The sequence below is a fragment of the Molothrus aeneus genome, chromosome 2, assembly GCF_037042795.1.
Source record: "Molothrus aeneus isolate 106 chromosome 2, BPBGC_Maene_1.0, whole genome shotgun sequence".
Lineage (NCBI taxonomy): Eukaryota > Metazoa > Chordata > Aves > Passeriformes > Icteridae > Molothrus > Molothrus aeneus.
In genome coordinates this window covers 77,919,932-77,936,289 of record NC_089647.1, presented here as the reverse complement: position 1 = coordinate 77,936,289, position 16,358 = coordinate 77,919,932, and the positions used below count along the sequence as shown (strand labels likewise).

The 16,358-nt window shown below is 40.5% G+C and overlaps 1 protein-coding gene across 1 annotated transcript in view; it reads right to left on the bottom strand.

Annotated features, from left to right (window-relative positions):
- Nucleotides 1-15,991, bottom strand: part of PCCA (propionyl-CoA carboxylase subunit alpha) — a 273,855-nt gene extending 257,864 nt beyond the window's left edge. The window contains exons 1-4 of the mRNA XM_066545147.1: nt 15,910-15,991; nt 8,116-8,193; nt 4,930-4,977; nt 4,773-4,841 (exon numbers count right to left, since the gene is read on the bottom strand). Coding sequence (XP_066401244.1) covers nt 4,773-4,841; nt 4,930-4,977; nt 8,116-8,193; nt 15,910-15,963 — 249 coding nt within the window. The 5' untranslated portion in view covers nt 15,964-15,991. The remainder of the gene's footprint in view (nt 1-4,772; nt 4,842-4,929; nt 4,978-8,115; nt 8,194-15,909) is intronic.
- Between the last annotated feature and the right edge of the window lie 367 nt (nt 15,992-16,358).

The following is a 16,358-nucleotide window of genomic DNA, read 5'->3' as shown; positions in this document are numbered from 1 at the left end:
ACAGGCAGTTTAATACAACACCTGAAGTCTTAAGTGACTGATAGGAAAAACCTTATATGAAAAAGTATAACTCACTGCTCACTACTCTGTTAAGTTTTAGTAGTTTACATTACTTTCCCATGGGATTTTTTCAGTCATTTATAGTTCATTGCTTCATATGGCTATAGAATCCCTGCTGTGTTAAAAAATGCCAAGTAAAATTATATCTCATTCACTGCTTTATGCTATACCTTCTTTTGTTCAGATCCAATTAGTGAAAGCTTGTTCTTCATTTATCATACTTTTAGCTGATTATGTTAGGCACTACAATAGTTCTCTAGCTTTCCTTGACAATGTTTGCACCATCAGTGTTACATTTATGGTTGAGGAGGCTCTTTCATCTTAACCCTCTATTCCAATCAGTTCAGGGGGAAAAGTACATATGATTACTCTTGTTCAGACTTCTTTGCTTGTTTTCTCATATCAAAAATAATTCCACCAGATGTTTTAATTTAAAAAAAAATCTGAATTTTACTGGTCCTTCCCCACTTTACCTATTCAAGTGTAAAGAATCAGTGTTTTGAAAGCTGAACACTGAAGTTAAAAAAACCAAGAAAACTTAGCATTTTGAACAGTATACAACTTTTTTCTCTGCTTTTGCCAAAATAACAGATGCAATCAAAGAGTATTAACCACTATTTTAAAGAACCTGAAAGCATCCATTATGATCTATTTTATTCAGTACCACATAAGCAACTGTAATGCTCTATGGGGGTCTCAGCAGCCATTTTGTCATGCTGTTTTTCCCACCACTTCACACATCCTCCCACCTCCACAAAACTAAATGCAATTCAATCCCATTTAATACCATTTCCAGCTATCTATAAATCTGCATTAATACAGGAGCATCCAAAAGTCTCTGAAGTCACCTATCTCCTTTTAAGTTTTGTTAACATTCTCTTCCCTATCACCATAACAATATTCACCTATAAAAATCTTTCAGATCTTTGGTAATTTTTAAAATTAATAGCACAAAACAGTATATTTTGTTTTTTGTATTCTCCCTCTTCAGGTAAGCTTTATTTGGTTCTCAGCAGGTTGTTCCATTTTTGCCACATTCCCAGTTTATAACAGGGAATTATGCTGCTTCCTCCTCATAACAGCAAAGTTTAAAATTCCTTGAGTTGAAAATTCCTTTATGCTCGTCTAGTTACTACTTTTATCTATTAATGGTAAATATGTCCAGATTGATATTGCTCTAACAGCATACTCAAGACATTTGCCATGGTGCTCCACAGAAACTAAGTGTGAAAAACAAGAAAAAGCTGTTTCATGGAAAGCTTATATGCACTTCGTTTATTCCCACCACCTCTATTCAGCACTGTAAATTCCACAAGGATTTCAGTAATCTGAAAATTTAAAAGAAGTCAAATATTCAACCAAAAGAAATCTAAAATAGAGCTCTAGGTTAAGATAACTCACAAGTCTTGTAGTACTTTTATTCAAAGAGCATTATTTTAAGATTGTGTATACAATTCCTATACAAACATTAGTGAAAATGCCTGCTTGAATCATTGAATGCATATCACTAGATAAGAAATAAATTAGAAGCTATCACTGAAAAGCCTGAATTGCTAAATACCTTGTGATACCTGTTTTCTTTCTCACCTTAAATATTTAGTGAGCACGCTGAAGGAACTTTGCTTCTGTTCAATTTCATTTGTGTTTTCAAACAGTATGACAAAACCAGAGTCAGTAACAGACCAACTGGACTGCCCTCCTTTTATATTGGTTATATTGGTTACAATTAATTCATATTAAGAGTATCAGGCTACCTGTTTCTCAGTGAGTAGCTATACAGATGACAAGTAATGTAACTACATCTCAAAGGTTACCCCAAGTTCTAAGCATAAAATTTATCTATTGTAGCTAGTGCTACTTCTAAACATGTTAATAAAGATTTATTTTTGTAATATATCCCTACCTACTTTGGTTACTTAAAACCCAGTCCCACTATTTACATAAAAGACGAACACTGTTGGGATGGGCACCCAGTTCAACTGCACATCTTTACAGCTATTTCTGTCTTTGGTTCAGTGACCATCATCATCAGGGTAGCTGCCTATCATACTCATTACTTTTGCAATAGAAGTCATGAAAGAGTGAGATATCTTGTCAGCACAAGATCAAGAGAATACTAACAACTCTCTTGCAGCATCCCATCACTAAGCAAACACATTTTTCCTAGCTCCATGAGGACAGAGATTCCTTTGGCAGGTTGCATCAGCTTCTGAGCATGACTTCAAAACATTTGACATTTTGCTATGACTGGTACAGCCAAGAAGGATGTTGTTGATGAAACATTGGACAGAATTACGAACAACTGTTGTTGGTGACTTTACTGTAAGTAAGAGAGTAAAAGAATTTGGCCTGTGGACTCATCTATCAAGGTCATCCAAAATGGCAATCACACACATCACTGCAATGGGCCAGGTCACTCCCATAATGAAAAACTAGAAGTACCCAAGTCATTAAAACAGACAACATCAAGTAAACTCTTTTCCAGTGCAAGCACACAAGGCAATGACTGAAGGATCAACGGTAGACATAAATAACATGTATAATTAGACCCAAAAAACTAGCTTAGAATAGTTTTTCAAGTTGCCTTCCTCTCATTTTCCTTTAAATACCTGGAGCTTCTTCAATGCACACAGCTAATGCTTAACCTCATACAGATAGTTTGGTGAGTCTTTAGGTAAGGCTCCAGGGAGCTAAGCAGACACTACATCACCCTTACAGCATTTGTGAGAGCCTCATCTCTTGTCCATAAACTCAAAATGGCAGCATCCCTTCTAACACACTAAATGTTATCTTAATGAACTACCATGAGTATATTAATGTATTTCTGACATACCAGCTTGGATTTTCTTTCTCTTGGGAACTATTACTAATTAAAGACCCTATTTGTATTTTAAAGCTAATACAGCACTGTAGCTCAAAGCAGCATAGACATATTTTCAATTTCCTTTTTGTAAATGGACTATTTGTACACCCTTCCCCCTAAGGTTATGAGTTGTACTTTTTCATGCCATTCTTACTCTCTTATTATGTTCTTCAATCTTGGTTTTCACTTACTGCTTTCAGATCTTGTCACCATTGCATTGTGACAAGAACTGGAAACTTGCATTTCCAGTTCATAGCAGAATCCACACAATCAACAGACACACTGGAGAGAAGACCAATTCATTTTCTCAAGTCTATTATGGACTGGTGAAAACATGTGGGTCTTCTTTAAGCAGCTTTTTAAGTCTACTTTCAGGATGAATTCATGCCAGTGAAAAGGCTATGCAGTGCTGCTAAACAGTGAATCCATTTATCTTTACAGCAGATGCTCTATACATAAGATGGAATTCAAGTACCCATCAGCATGCTTCAGTTTTACTAGAGGAATCATAGATCATACAGAGTAGTTTGTATTCATATTCACATAACCCTTCACTTCCAAAAGAATTAGAATTTATCATGATGTCTGACATCCACCCATTAAGAATTCATTTCACAGCCCATTGAGCACCCACAAGCTACTACATTACCAGTTATGGCTACCAGTTGAAACCCAGACCAAGTGTACTTTCCATTCACCTCAAAGAAAGAAATACATGCCATAAAAATCCATCAGTAGAGCATTTCAGAAAGTCTCATTTCAGTCCCTTGCTCAGTCTACAGCCTATTCATACAAACTGAGCTGGTCATGTAGTAATAGAACCACAAAGGGACTCAGACAAAAGCTATGTCAAAGTCCAAAACTCCCAACAGCTCCCACCTTCATTTAACTCCGAAACACCTAAGTTCTAACTACTTTCAGATTTCATGAACCACGTCTGTTTTTTCAATGTTGAGTAACTCGCCACCTATATTCACAAGTCCTGTCCTACACAAAATATACTTTTTTTTTTTCTGGTAGCTTGTCTGAGTGACCTCTTATTAAATCATAATACAGGGGTTTAACTCCCTTCCAGATTTCAACAAACTTTCCTGGAACATGGGGGTATCCCTGGTCATTTCTCCTGTAGCAGTTCTTGCAGGCAAGGAATAATACTGTGTTCTCTCTAGTCAACAGGAATATGTAAGTATGACTACACTTGCTGTTATACCACACAAGAAATTATCCCGTTATTGTTGCCATGAATGATAATGAAGAGACTACAAAACCTGAAAATGGGCAATACAGGTACCTTGCTTGTCTAAAAAGCTATTTTAGCACCTTTTCTGCTATGCTGCTGAATATTGAAGGTACATCAATAGCCTCATCGAAGGGAACAGCTCCTTTAAGCCTGTTTAGGATACCTGGTAGAAGGGGACATTTCTCTGGAAAGTAATGAAAAAGGCTTACCAGACACAGGAAAAATTCATACTAAGCTTTATACCTTCTTCTAGGATCCACACTTCATTGCTTTTTTGTGCATAATAGCAAAACAAAATTTAAGTTTTACTGGTACTCTCACACTTGTTGCCCACATCTACATATGTGCACATATATCTAGCTTAATCCACACAAAGAGAAAGGTAGCATTTGCACAAACACAGAAGAGTTCACAGAAAAAACATGCTAAATACTCATCCAATCCTTCCTCCACCTTGCTATCTCCACTCACTTCAAGCACATAGAGGAAAAGGACATATACAAAGATACTTCAGAATTGCCAATATAACAATAATCACTAAGACTAATAGCTGCAAGTCTTGGTGAATTACTAAAACCTCATCTACCACTTGAATTAAGTAGTACTCACAGCATTGGCGTCAACATCACTGTGTATGGCAACTGTTTTAATCCCCATCTTCTTACATGTTTTGATGACCTACCACATAAGAAGTGACAAATACCAATATTTAAATACCAACACTTTTAGAATTAAATATAAAAAGATGAAAAGGTTACATACTTACTCGGCATGCAATTTCTCCTCTGTTGGCGATAAGCAGTTTTTCAAAAGTCTGAAGGGAAAAGAACAATGAGAGTCTTGAGAAACAAACAGAATCCAAGTTTTTCTCCTTTCAGAAACATGCATTCTTTTCTCCTCCACTTCCACTAAAACCATGGTTTATCCATGAGCTTATAATTCTGAGATTACCTACTTTTAAAAGAGTTCTCCTGATTTAAATGATAATATAACAAACAGCATGCTATACTAGATCTACCTAGCACACAGACAGGTTCAGAAGAAAAAGGCTTTGACTATTCACATGAACATTCCTTGGATCTCCTTGCCAACTAGTACCCTACCGCAGCTCTAGGAGTCGGTCAAGCCCAGGGAAAAGGTGCAGTCAGTTTTATGTTGCCTGGAAGCAGCACAGATACATGCTGGTATTATACAGGTACAATGCTAGCAGGTACAGCAGTCACAACCCATAACCAGTATAGATGACCGGGAACACAATACTCATCAATTATGGGAGCCCTTTAAAAGGCATTCCAATCATAAGGAAGAGAGGCTCCACCATGCCTAGTTTGTGGAGGATAAAAGACTGACAGTTTGACCCAGAACAGGCATACCTGCTGAGTTGCACCAGCCTTGCCCCTTCTCCTATCTGAGCCTCACCTGAGGAATTCCACAAAATCCTGCATGGCCATCAGGACATTGTTACACACTAAATACTAAGTAGCATCTGCAATGCAACAGAATAGCAAATCAAACCTAACTACTCCCCTGAAATTCACTGTCACCTTTCACACTGGAATGCACTAATGCTGCAAATGTACCTTCAACACTTCTAGATCATGCCTGTAAGAGGGAATACCAAGCTGTTGGAAGTCAAAAAGCCTTACACCCTTTCCCATTAAGAAAACAGTGGCAGAGCAGCACAGTTGCTCAGCGTAAAAATCTCATTGCTGGGACTGAGGGTTATTGCTGTCATGGGCCTTGCTACTAAACACAGGGGCACTTTGGAACTGCACCTGCTCAGTTATAAATACAGACTGCCACTGAAAGGGCCTATCCTGGGTGACACTCTTACCCCACTGCTTTCTACACCCCAGACGACAGGGATGCAGCTCCAGGACACATCCCAAGTTTGTGAACAGTCCTACTTTGCCTCCCATGCTCCAAATGAAAAACATACAATAGGGAACCAGCAGGACTGTCTCCTTCAGGGGCATACCACATCAGTCATACCACATCAAGTTTATCAAATGATACCCAAAGACATTTGACAGCTATCCTTCCTCCACTACACCAAACAGCTTGCTTTCAGAAGGATTAGGGGAAGAAGAGATATTGCACCACAACAACTAAATGGTTTACTAACCTTACAGTCATTAGCTAATTTAAGGAGGGGAAGACAGGTGCCTGAGGAGAGGGAGGAACACTGCAAAACCCCAATAGGAACTGCCATTGACAGACTAGAACACATTATTTGCTCTACACTCCAGAGAAACTCAAGGTGCCCTTGACCAAATTTACTTTTTCAAAGTCAGGGCTGAGCTGACATCACATGACCAGTTTAAAAATACTACCACGTGATAACACTATACAGAAATTAAGTGATAAGAAACCCCTCCAGGTGAGAGCTGCAGCAAGCTTACACAGTAAATTCAGCCAGAATTGCTGAATACCACTGCCCAGTGCACTGGCACACCTGGCGCAGATGGATCTTGAACAAGCTCAATTATCAGAGGTACCAATACTTTAAGAAAACCACAGGAGCTACCAACTTTTTTTGAAGAGTTCTTAGCTGGTGATCTGGTCTAAAAAGGTTATCAACATCATAATACACAAACTGTTCCCAAGTCTAAATCTCAGCATTCTAGGTACCTAAAGATTTTCAGGCATACAGACTTGAGGGGGAATTTAAAAAATACTCCCAAATACCTGGTACTGAAAAGCGTCATGATTCAAGTTCACCATCAACGTAGTTCTTGGTACATAAATGCTGTTTTATTAATCAGCTGTGATCACAGTACAAGACAAGACTTTCAATATCAAGATTATAAGAATATTTGACATTTTAATTTCTCAATTCTAGTCTCTGTCTAAAGAAACAGATTAGACTCCAGTCCAGCACAATAAAAAATAATTAAAATCACATACTGCTTTGGAGTAACATTTTTAATATAATTTCAACTAATTAGGCTGAAAAGGTGTCACATGAAAGTCTTATCATTACAAAGACAGTTTAAGTGCTTTTCAGGTTTGTTTTGTTCACTCCCCCTTCCTCTGTCCGTGGTAGTCATGAAATGACATAGCTTCTAATTGAGAGAAACCAAATACTCAACTATATGGCCTAAATATAATTATGCATTTAGAAAAGCAAAGGAACCTTAATTAAGCAAGAACCTTAAGAAAAAGATATCTTCCGAAAAAACTGTAAAGCTACAGTTCTAGGTACACACTGGTTTTCTCCATTTCCTAATATTGTTTTACTTCTAGTTAATTGCTTCTACACTGGTGTATAAGGACAAGCCTATCAGTCCTGAATTGTTGGCATCCTTGCCCTTGAATATTAGTGTACCTTCAGTCACATTATTTTTCCAAGTGTGTTACTTCAGAGGCCATGCCAAGACAATCTCCCAGAAGGAAAGTTTTTCTTGGCTCGTAACTGTAAATTGAGATTACTACTGCACAATTCCCAAGATGAGGATTTGCTATTCTCTGCAGGCTTTAAAGCCCCATCTTTTTCCAAGGTCTGAAGTTCTCACCCCCATGCCCGGTCATCTACCAATCATGCTGCCACTGTTACAGAGTTTTGTTTCCACAAACAGCTTTTGGCTAGCCTAGCTCCTGAGTGTTTTAACAGGCCCATTACCACCCACACTACGAAAAACATTAACAGTTGTTTCATAATTATAACATGTTCAGGCCAGTATGTGACTTTCCCAAGCTCACAATCACTTGTTAAGCCTTTTGGGATACACCCAAAGTAGTATTCCAATCTTGCTTGACATGTATCGTGCAAAAGCAACTTCTTTTTTGGTTTAGAAAGAAAAACATGCTATTAAACCAGTGATGGGTTATACCACGAGAACTACCATTGTTAGTAGCAGCACAAAGAAGAGGGCAGCTTAAAAACCCAAAAATCAGTATTATATTAGTATTAGTAAGATGTCAAAAAGAAAACATGCACCATACTACTTACCTTTTCATTTGGATCATACACAGACGAATAGAGTTTACGTGAAGTTATAAGGCACCATCTTGAACACAGTGTGTCCCACTATAGAAGAAACAGGGAGTTAAGCCTGTTACAGTATGCCATTACATTAAAAACATTTCATACGCTGACATCTCGAGGAAACATCCATAGTCTTTCATTCTCTCACCAAGTGGATTAAAGCTCATAGAGAACTGCCCTTCTCCAAGCAAATACCGACAAACAGTAACCAGAAAAAATTCAGAAGCTCAACATAGGAGGTCATTAGCTTGAGCATAACGTTTTTTGTAATATATTCTCTACTATATCATCTTCTTTCCTTCTTGCTCCAAGAAATACCTACAAGAAATTCTCAAAAGAGCGTGCATGCATATGCCTGTACACAGTGGTGATGGGGAGAGGCCTTCACTGCTGGGCATACAGCAGGCAGCAGACTGGCCCATACAGAGGGGAGAAGTACAACAGACTTAAGATGCTAGCTAAGCTCTCAGTCTTACCTATCCCAGGCTCCTGACAGCAATCTGAGGAAAAAGAGGTCTTTTTTTCCCTTAGACTTCTGCTCTGAACCAACTCCTACACAGACAGTTCCTATAGCTTGATATTTTTGCACAACACAGGAAAAAGCAGTACACAGATGCTATTTCAAAGAAAACACAATAGATTATATCATAGACTTGTAAGTGAATCCAAAAGGAGATTAAGATGGGTATTACTTAAGCAAGTCATTTTACAATGTAATGGCAGTTAGCCATAAACAAAAATAATCATACAGATAGAATGATACCACACCAAAGATACATCAATACAGACAGCTCTGGCAAAGTCACACTTAATCACCCATGTGGAAACAAAAACAGTATAAAAAGCCTTAATAATAGATATTGTCTAGTAGGAAACACAAAACAGCAGTGACAGAAACTGCCAGAACTCAGAATCTGTCAATTCTGTCTTAAAGAATGTTTTCAAAAGTTGCAGAGATCTGAGGAAGTAGTAGAAAGTAAAGGGTATCCTGTGAAAAGACTGGGGGGAAAAAGATACAAATATGGACTACATTAGAAAAAAGATCAAAAAATAAGGAGGCACATGTTCACGTAAAGAGCTTAATTAGAGAGTTCAGTTGCATCTTCCACAAGGGTAGTGAACTTAGGACAGTTCAAAATTTGATCAAATTTTAAGTTTACTGTAAGCTCATATTGATTTTGAAGTAACAGTGGCTGTCAGTAACTGGAATGTGAGCACTCCCTATACAGCCCTCTAGCCTGATTAAGTTTGAAAATACTTCTCATGTTGCATCACAGAAAGCAGAAACCAGCCAAGGGTTGAGAAGGCCATCACATTTGTAATGCAGCTGATCTTTTAATGTTATAAAGGAAAAACAATATATTTCAACACAAGTAAAGGAAGCCTTAGAGCCATACCATCTCTTGCCAGCTCCAACCAAGCCTCATGAGCAGAAAGCTACTATAGTTACACAAATTGTTTAGTTGCCAGTTACTAGTGGCAAACATAGTTCCCAGATAATCCACCTATGCCTAATTCTTCCAAACAATTCACAAGTGTTTAATTTCTCCTGAAACTAAAAAAGGTTAGTGGAAAGCAACCACTCCACCTTGTTCACTGAGTTGTTTTCCATTCAGTTTTGTTTGTTTTGGTGGGGGTTTTTGCTTCTTTTATTTCTTTCACTTCATTCCTCAAAGATAAAAACCAAACCAACCTGAAACACAAATCATTTGATATGCTAGAATCAAATTTGCTAGAGGTTCCTTTGGTTTTTTGGGTTTTTTTTCAGGAGTATATTATTCTTCATCTGAGGGTGTGACAGTACGATTGGTTTTAGGCATTAAAGAGATGGAGTAAAGGACAGAATTCTGCAAGCTGCAATCACACCTGCCAGCTGGTCATTATCCCAAGTTTACAGCACAATTGTTACACCTTCAGTGACTGTACTGTGATCTAGATATAGTCAGAGGGCAGAGGAAGGACATCTAGAGAAGCAGCGGAGTACACTCTTCTGCTCCAGAATACACATGGTTAAGCAGATTGGGTCCCTCTCTTCAGAAACACTATTAACAGAAGTGCTTGAGAGACCTCAAATAGCCTAAAGAAGGTCATACAGGACACACAAAAACTCTCCACGAGTTAATATTATTCATTGGAGAAAGCGCTTGTTAAGGGTCAGTGGGGCTAATCTAAATATTTGCAGTTAGCAGGGAAAATGCAACAACCAGGCAAGGAAGGAAAAGCTTCTGAACTTTCTTGTAAATACCTTTCATCCAAAACTAGTTTTGGATGCCTGTGAGAAGCCAGAAGAGCTATGCACAGGAGACTGGAAGGAAAGGCTATGATGGGGGAAATTAGCTAGCATTAAACTGTAGAATCTTAGCCATCTTGGGAGGGAAAAAAAAAAAAAAGCCCTGTTAAAACTTTTTATGCAGAAAGAATAAAATTACCAAGCAATTAAAACAACTTGGAAAAACTTTAAACCACACTCAGCTCTGGTTTTACACTATAGAATTGGACAGATTCCATATAAAAATCTTGTAATAGCCTAACCTAACTACGTACCTATGTTTAAAAATTTAACTGCCTCCTCTCATACACACAAGCAAATCACTGAGAAAGTCAAGTTCAGCCCTGAATCGAGTACTTGTGGGGTAATTTCCTAAAATAAATCAAGCATACTGCTCAACTCCAGTTCACAGCTTTTAAAAGAAGGGTTTCTATATACACTAAGGTTTAAAAGCTTGCATCCACTTAAAGAAATATGTCTTTCGAGGTCTGCTCCTAGCCACTAAGAGCAATTGAATACTTACTTAAAAATAAACAAGCATTTTGAAAATAATGCATATCTGAGGCCACAAAGGAATGTTACTAAATTGCCATCTCCAACCCTACAGCTATGCAGGTATCACCATCAACCCCCTAGGCTCCCGAGCTCCTGCCATAGGTAGGTTCTTTAAGAGCTACACCAAACCCCCAAAGACCTCTCAAACCAACAAGCCAGCAAAGCCAATCTAACTCTCAAGCTACATCCTTAATTGGCTGCCTCCCCCAAACCACACATGCCCCCGCTATTATAACTTACACAGACATTTCCTCAGAACACAGCCCAGAGAGCTCAGCTTGACCTAAACGCTTCCTTGTATCTTGTAAAACTAGGAGAGAGCAGTAGTGTCATCTGGTATAACCTACCTATTCTTGTCATGATTTGTTACTTCCATTTGATAAAGCTTTTGACTCTTGAAAGCCCAAGAATGCAGGCTATTCATTTATGAGAACTCAATCCTAGACTTCTACATCTGGCTTAGAGTTTCCCATGTCTAGCAAATTTTTGGAAAACAGATAGTATTTTGGAAAAAGCATCCTGCTTTGTCTATTATTAATTGCAAAATAGCCAAACTGATCTACAACAGCCATAGCAGTCATAAAATAACTTCATATCAAAAAAAGAAAAATCAAACAACAGAGTACCTTGTAGAATAGTAAGCCCATTGCACACTCACTTTGAGACCTCAGAGACAAACTGCCTCCCCTTGGGCACCCAACCCTAGGAAACCTCCTGAGGTGGTTTAAGGACACAGCATACAACAGCAAAACAGAAAATTTACTTATTATTTAGATATGGCTTATATGTGCATTTTTAAAGGCTTACATGCCCTCATGGAGGAAGGAAATCTCCCTGCCATGCTGGTCAGCTTGTAAATAACCCATTGATACTGAGCTTTACAGGCAGAAAAAGGTCTCAGTGTTAAATGGAGACATGGAGCTCCAGATTTCAGGCAGGAGAAAACCATCATATATCAATATTTGCTGTAAGAAGTCTAGTATGGGAAGGAATGTGTATTTTAGCATTACTAGAAAATACAGTAAGCAATACCCAACAGTAACAGCCAGACTAGCACATTTCTTTTCACTATACAAATTCTACCTCTGCTAAGATTTTTGCCCCTACACTTTCAGAGACTTGGATGTAAGATACCATAAGAATAACCCCTTTATCTTCGTGGTGTATCTAGTATTAGCCAGCAGTATTCCTGAGTAGTTATAAAACTAACTAAAATTATTATTTCTTTTTGCATGTTTTGATTACACAACAACTGTTCCCAAATCTTTATTTCAACTCATTTGACAACAATTTCCTGTGTGTGGAACTCTACTGATGGGGTAGGTATAAAGCACATAGGAAGCAGACACCCTCACATGACTGCAAGACTTTTAATCTCTAAGGCTGAAAACAGAGCTTGATAATAGAATATTGTACAAATCTTGTAAACAGAAAGGGAAACATAACACTTCTGTATTTCTTTTCTCTAAGGAAGCACTTTCCCTTCCTTTGTATGCTCAGAGTGCTGAACAGCCAAGCCCTTGTAACTGTAAGTAGATTCTCCTGAAGCCATCTGCAAACACAGCTGTGGTACAAGGCTCTGTAATGCACACTGCACTTCAGTGTCCCTTCTCCCTGACCAGACTGACAAACACCCACGATTCTAAGAACAGGAAATCTCTTTCGTATCTGCCAACATAGCATACAAACTACAAACAAGGAAACACTCATCCACCTAAGGCTAGTTTTTTAAGCTCAATCTTTCCTATATCCAGGTAGCTTCTCCTCTGTGCCAGTCCCTAAAGCTTGTTAGTGAACCAGGCATGGGAATACAACCAGCTGAGAAGCTACTCACAAGGAGTGGGAAAAACATTCTCAGCCAGATTCCAAGATATCCATGCAGTAGTGCTGGCACAAGCTGGAGGGAGGCAGGAGCAGCCTGTGGTCAAGACCTAGCAGCTGCAGAAAGTTGGAACAGTTTCTAATGGCAGCAGCCTTAAGAGGTCCAGTAAGGCTGGCTGGCACCTGTGAAATAGATCACAGTACTGTAACAATCCATGCAAGCTGGGACAGACAAAATAAATTAAACCACAAAGAGTGTTTCAGAACAAGAGTGACATTTTTTACCCAACATAGACTTTAATGAACTCTCAATTTTTTCTTCCTTTCAAAACTTTTTGTTATACGTTTTCCCCAGAGTACATAGCACTGCATGCCTTCCCTAAAAATTCCAAAAAGCTACTCCTGGAACCAGAAATCTCTACCTGAATTACACTTTAAGAGTGCTTGTCAGTACTAAAAACTGTAGTTTACATACTAGAAACAATCACTAAACGCCAGAAGTTAGTGGCTACATTCATCTCCACAAATTGGCAATCATTTGAACTCCCTTCCCCAGTAGCAAATGATATCCAACCTTGCTATCCCATCAGCCTGATACTTCTGCACTTAGGAACAAGGGTGAAAATATTTCCCTGGAATAACAGCATGCTAAAAATAACATTACAGGAGAGAGCAAGGGGCTCCCACTATACAGATAACTTCCATGACTTAAAAATTTTGGGTGCACGGATGGCAGAGAAACTTTCCATACATTTAATTCAATTACTAGAAAACTTACCTACACTGATAAAATCTATATCAGCAGTTTACTCCTTAAGTCAGGATGTATAGTATTTGTCACTTCCTTTTACATTATTTTAAACAGTCCAGAAGCTCTCTTTCAAGAGTTTCATGACTGAAATATAAAAGCCATGTCCCATACACATTTTCTGATGACAGCCTTCTTTCAACATCAGGTTTTCTCACAGCTACAGAAGTGCAAAGCATTTAAAATGAAATTTTGGTTATATTCTAAGCAGAACCCATTCTGCATAAAACCTAAACAGAAGTGACAGGCACTACATTAGAAACAGAGTGGAGAGTCAAATCCCCAGCTCAGTGTTTCTGCACCTTTCTCAGGTCCTTTATTAATTCCCACATGAAAGCAGCACAAGAAGTTAAGGACATCTCAGTAGCTACTAGCCCTTGCAAAAATTGTTGGAGTTCCAAGCACAGTCAAGTTTGAAGACGTCAATTTCTTATTTGTCTATGTCAGCAAAACATAAAAGAATGTATAAAAACAATTTCGATGCAAATTCATTTTATTAGAAGTTTCCCAATATATTGTTGTCTTGATGGTGACCTTCAGGGCTATAAATCACTTCAGTGATATAACTCACGAGTGCTATTAAGTAGCTATAAAAACATTTTGTTTTACAGAGGTGCCACTAATGCAACATTTTCAATACTGCGTGCACTGATGCTATCAGACAAGACCCTTGAGATGCCAGAGAGAAGGAAACAAAGAAGGCCTTTTACAGCCTCCTAAGGACTGACATCAGTCTTAGAACTACTTAGTAGGAAGAGCAGAAGCTTTCCATATCTCTATATCTATATCTCACATCCTCATGGCTACCAAAATCAGATGTCAAACAGGATGGGCCCTCCGTTAATGTGAAGTCATCTCCAGTTAAACAACTCTGGTTTTCAAAAAGCTTCTCTTGTGCACACCTTCTCAGGAGAACAGGTTTACTAGGTGTATTTCCTAAGGAAAAATACTTGGGCAAAATACATGCTGTTTTCCTCTTTAATCCATTTTCAAAATTCCCTGCCCACAGAAACCACCTCTTTTACATGATTCCTAGAAACAGGTGAGGAGTTCCTTACAGTATTGCTATGAGGCAACATTTCTAGAGAGAGGCCCATCCCAAACCCTCAGTGGTGCACTGGGCAAAACATTTTCTGTAATTCATTACACTCTTCTCCACTGGAACACTACACAAATTTTCCTTTTCAGGGAAAAAAAACTGTAAATTCTTTCTACAGCAAACAATTAGAAGTGCATTACACTACTTTTCCCATAAAGAAACTAACTGCAGTGTCATTCAACTGTTACACAACACAATGTGCAAATGCTGTTTGGTCTTATATAAAATAGTGTCTTTCTCTTAATACAATCTGTAGAGGTAACAGAGGTGAAAACACAGCAGGTGCCTCAGTGAAGCTACTCCACAGGCTACAGAATAAGGTTTTCTAGATAATTTCAGGTCTTCATCAAAAATATTGGTATGGTTCTGCAACGAGTTTATTGCATTTCTATGAAAAGCAAGAAAAAGAGAAAACCACAGTAAAGCTTTAAGCAACAGCAGAAAGCACCACAAGTATATGGGGTTAAGGGGGAGGTGGGGGAAATGGGGAGGGAAGAGAACTCCTTTCTCTGTTAGCTAACATTTTACAACCAAAAATAGCACAAAACGACCCTCTATCTCAGAGTTTCCATAAGCTTGTGTTTAACAGAGGGAAAGGGCAGAAGGAAACTGAAATCACAGAACCTCAGAATCAATCAGGTCAAAAAAGACCTCTGAGATCATCGAGCCAAACCTATGGCCAAACACCATCACGTCAACCAGACCACGGCGCTGAGTGACACGTCCAGTCTTTCCACGAACACCGCCGGGAACGCTGACTCCACCATCCTAAAGTATCACATAACCCGGCTCACCAGCAGAAAATTAACTTAAAAAAAAACCAAAACAAACCAAAAATCACGGTCTCCTGGCAACATGCCGACGGGACATACCACGGAAGGGCCTCTCGGGTGCCGGGAGCCCGCAGGCACAGGAGCCGGGCTCCACAGCCCCCGGCAGCCGCCTGCTCCCGGCCGCCTCTCGCCGACCGCCCCCGGCCCACCCGGGGCCGCGGCCCAGCACACACAGCGCTCCCCGAAGCCGCTCGCCCAGCCGGGGATCCCCGCCGGTCAACGGGGAAGCTCCTCGGGGGAGACACCGCCCCCCCCTCCGCCCTCAGAACAGCCCCCCGCCCGCCGACCCTATCCACGGAGAGCCTCCACCACCCGCAGCTCAGTGCCCCCAGGCCGTCGCCACTCTCGTGCCGGCCCCGAAGGCGACGCTCACCCCCGGCAGCCGCGCCCGCCGGCCGCCGCAGCGCAGGAGCGGAGCCAGCGCCATGTCCGCGGCCGCCGCTGCCCGGCCGCCCTTTCACCCGCGCCGCCGGGGCCGGGCCGCGCGCAGCCAATCCCGGCGCGCGCCCGCCCGCCGGGGGCGGGGAGGGCCGCGAGGGGCCCGCCGCGCGCCGCACGTGCCCCTCGGGGTCGCGCTTGCGCGTGCCGCTCCGGGCGCGGCTGCGGCGGCTGCGCGCGCGCGCGCCCGGCGCGTGGGGCTGACCGCGGCGGGACCGCGCCCCGTGCGCGCGCACGGAGCCTCAGGACATCCCCGGCTGGAAGGGACCCGCAAGGGCCATCCCAGGACAACTGCTGGCCCTGCACAGGGCAGCCCCCGAGGCACTCCATGGGCCTGAGAGCATTGTCCAATGCTTGAGCTCTGCCAGCCAGGCGCTGTGACCC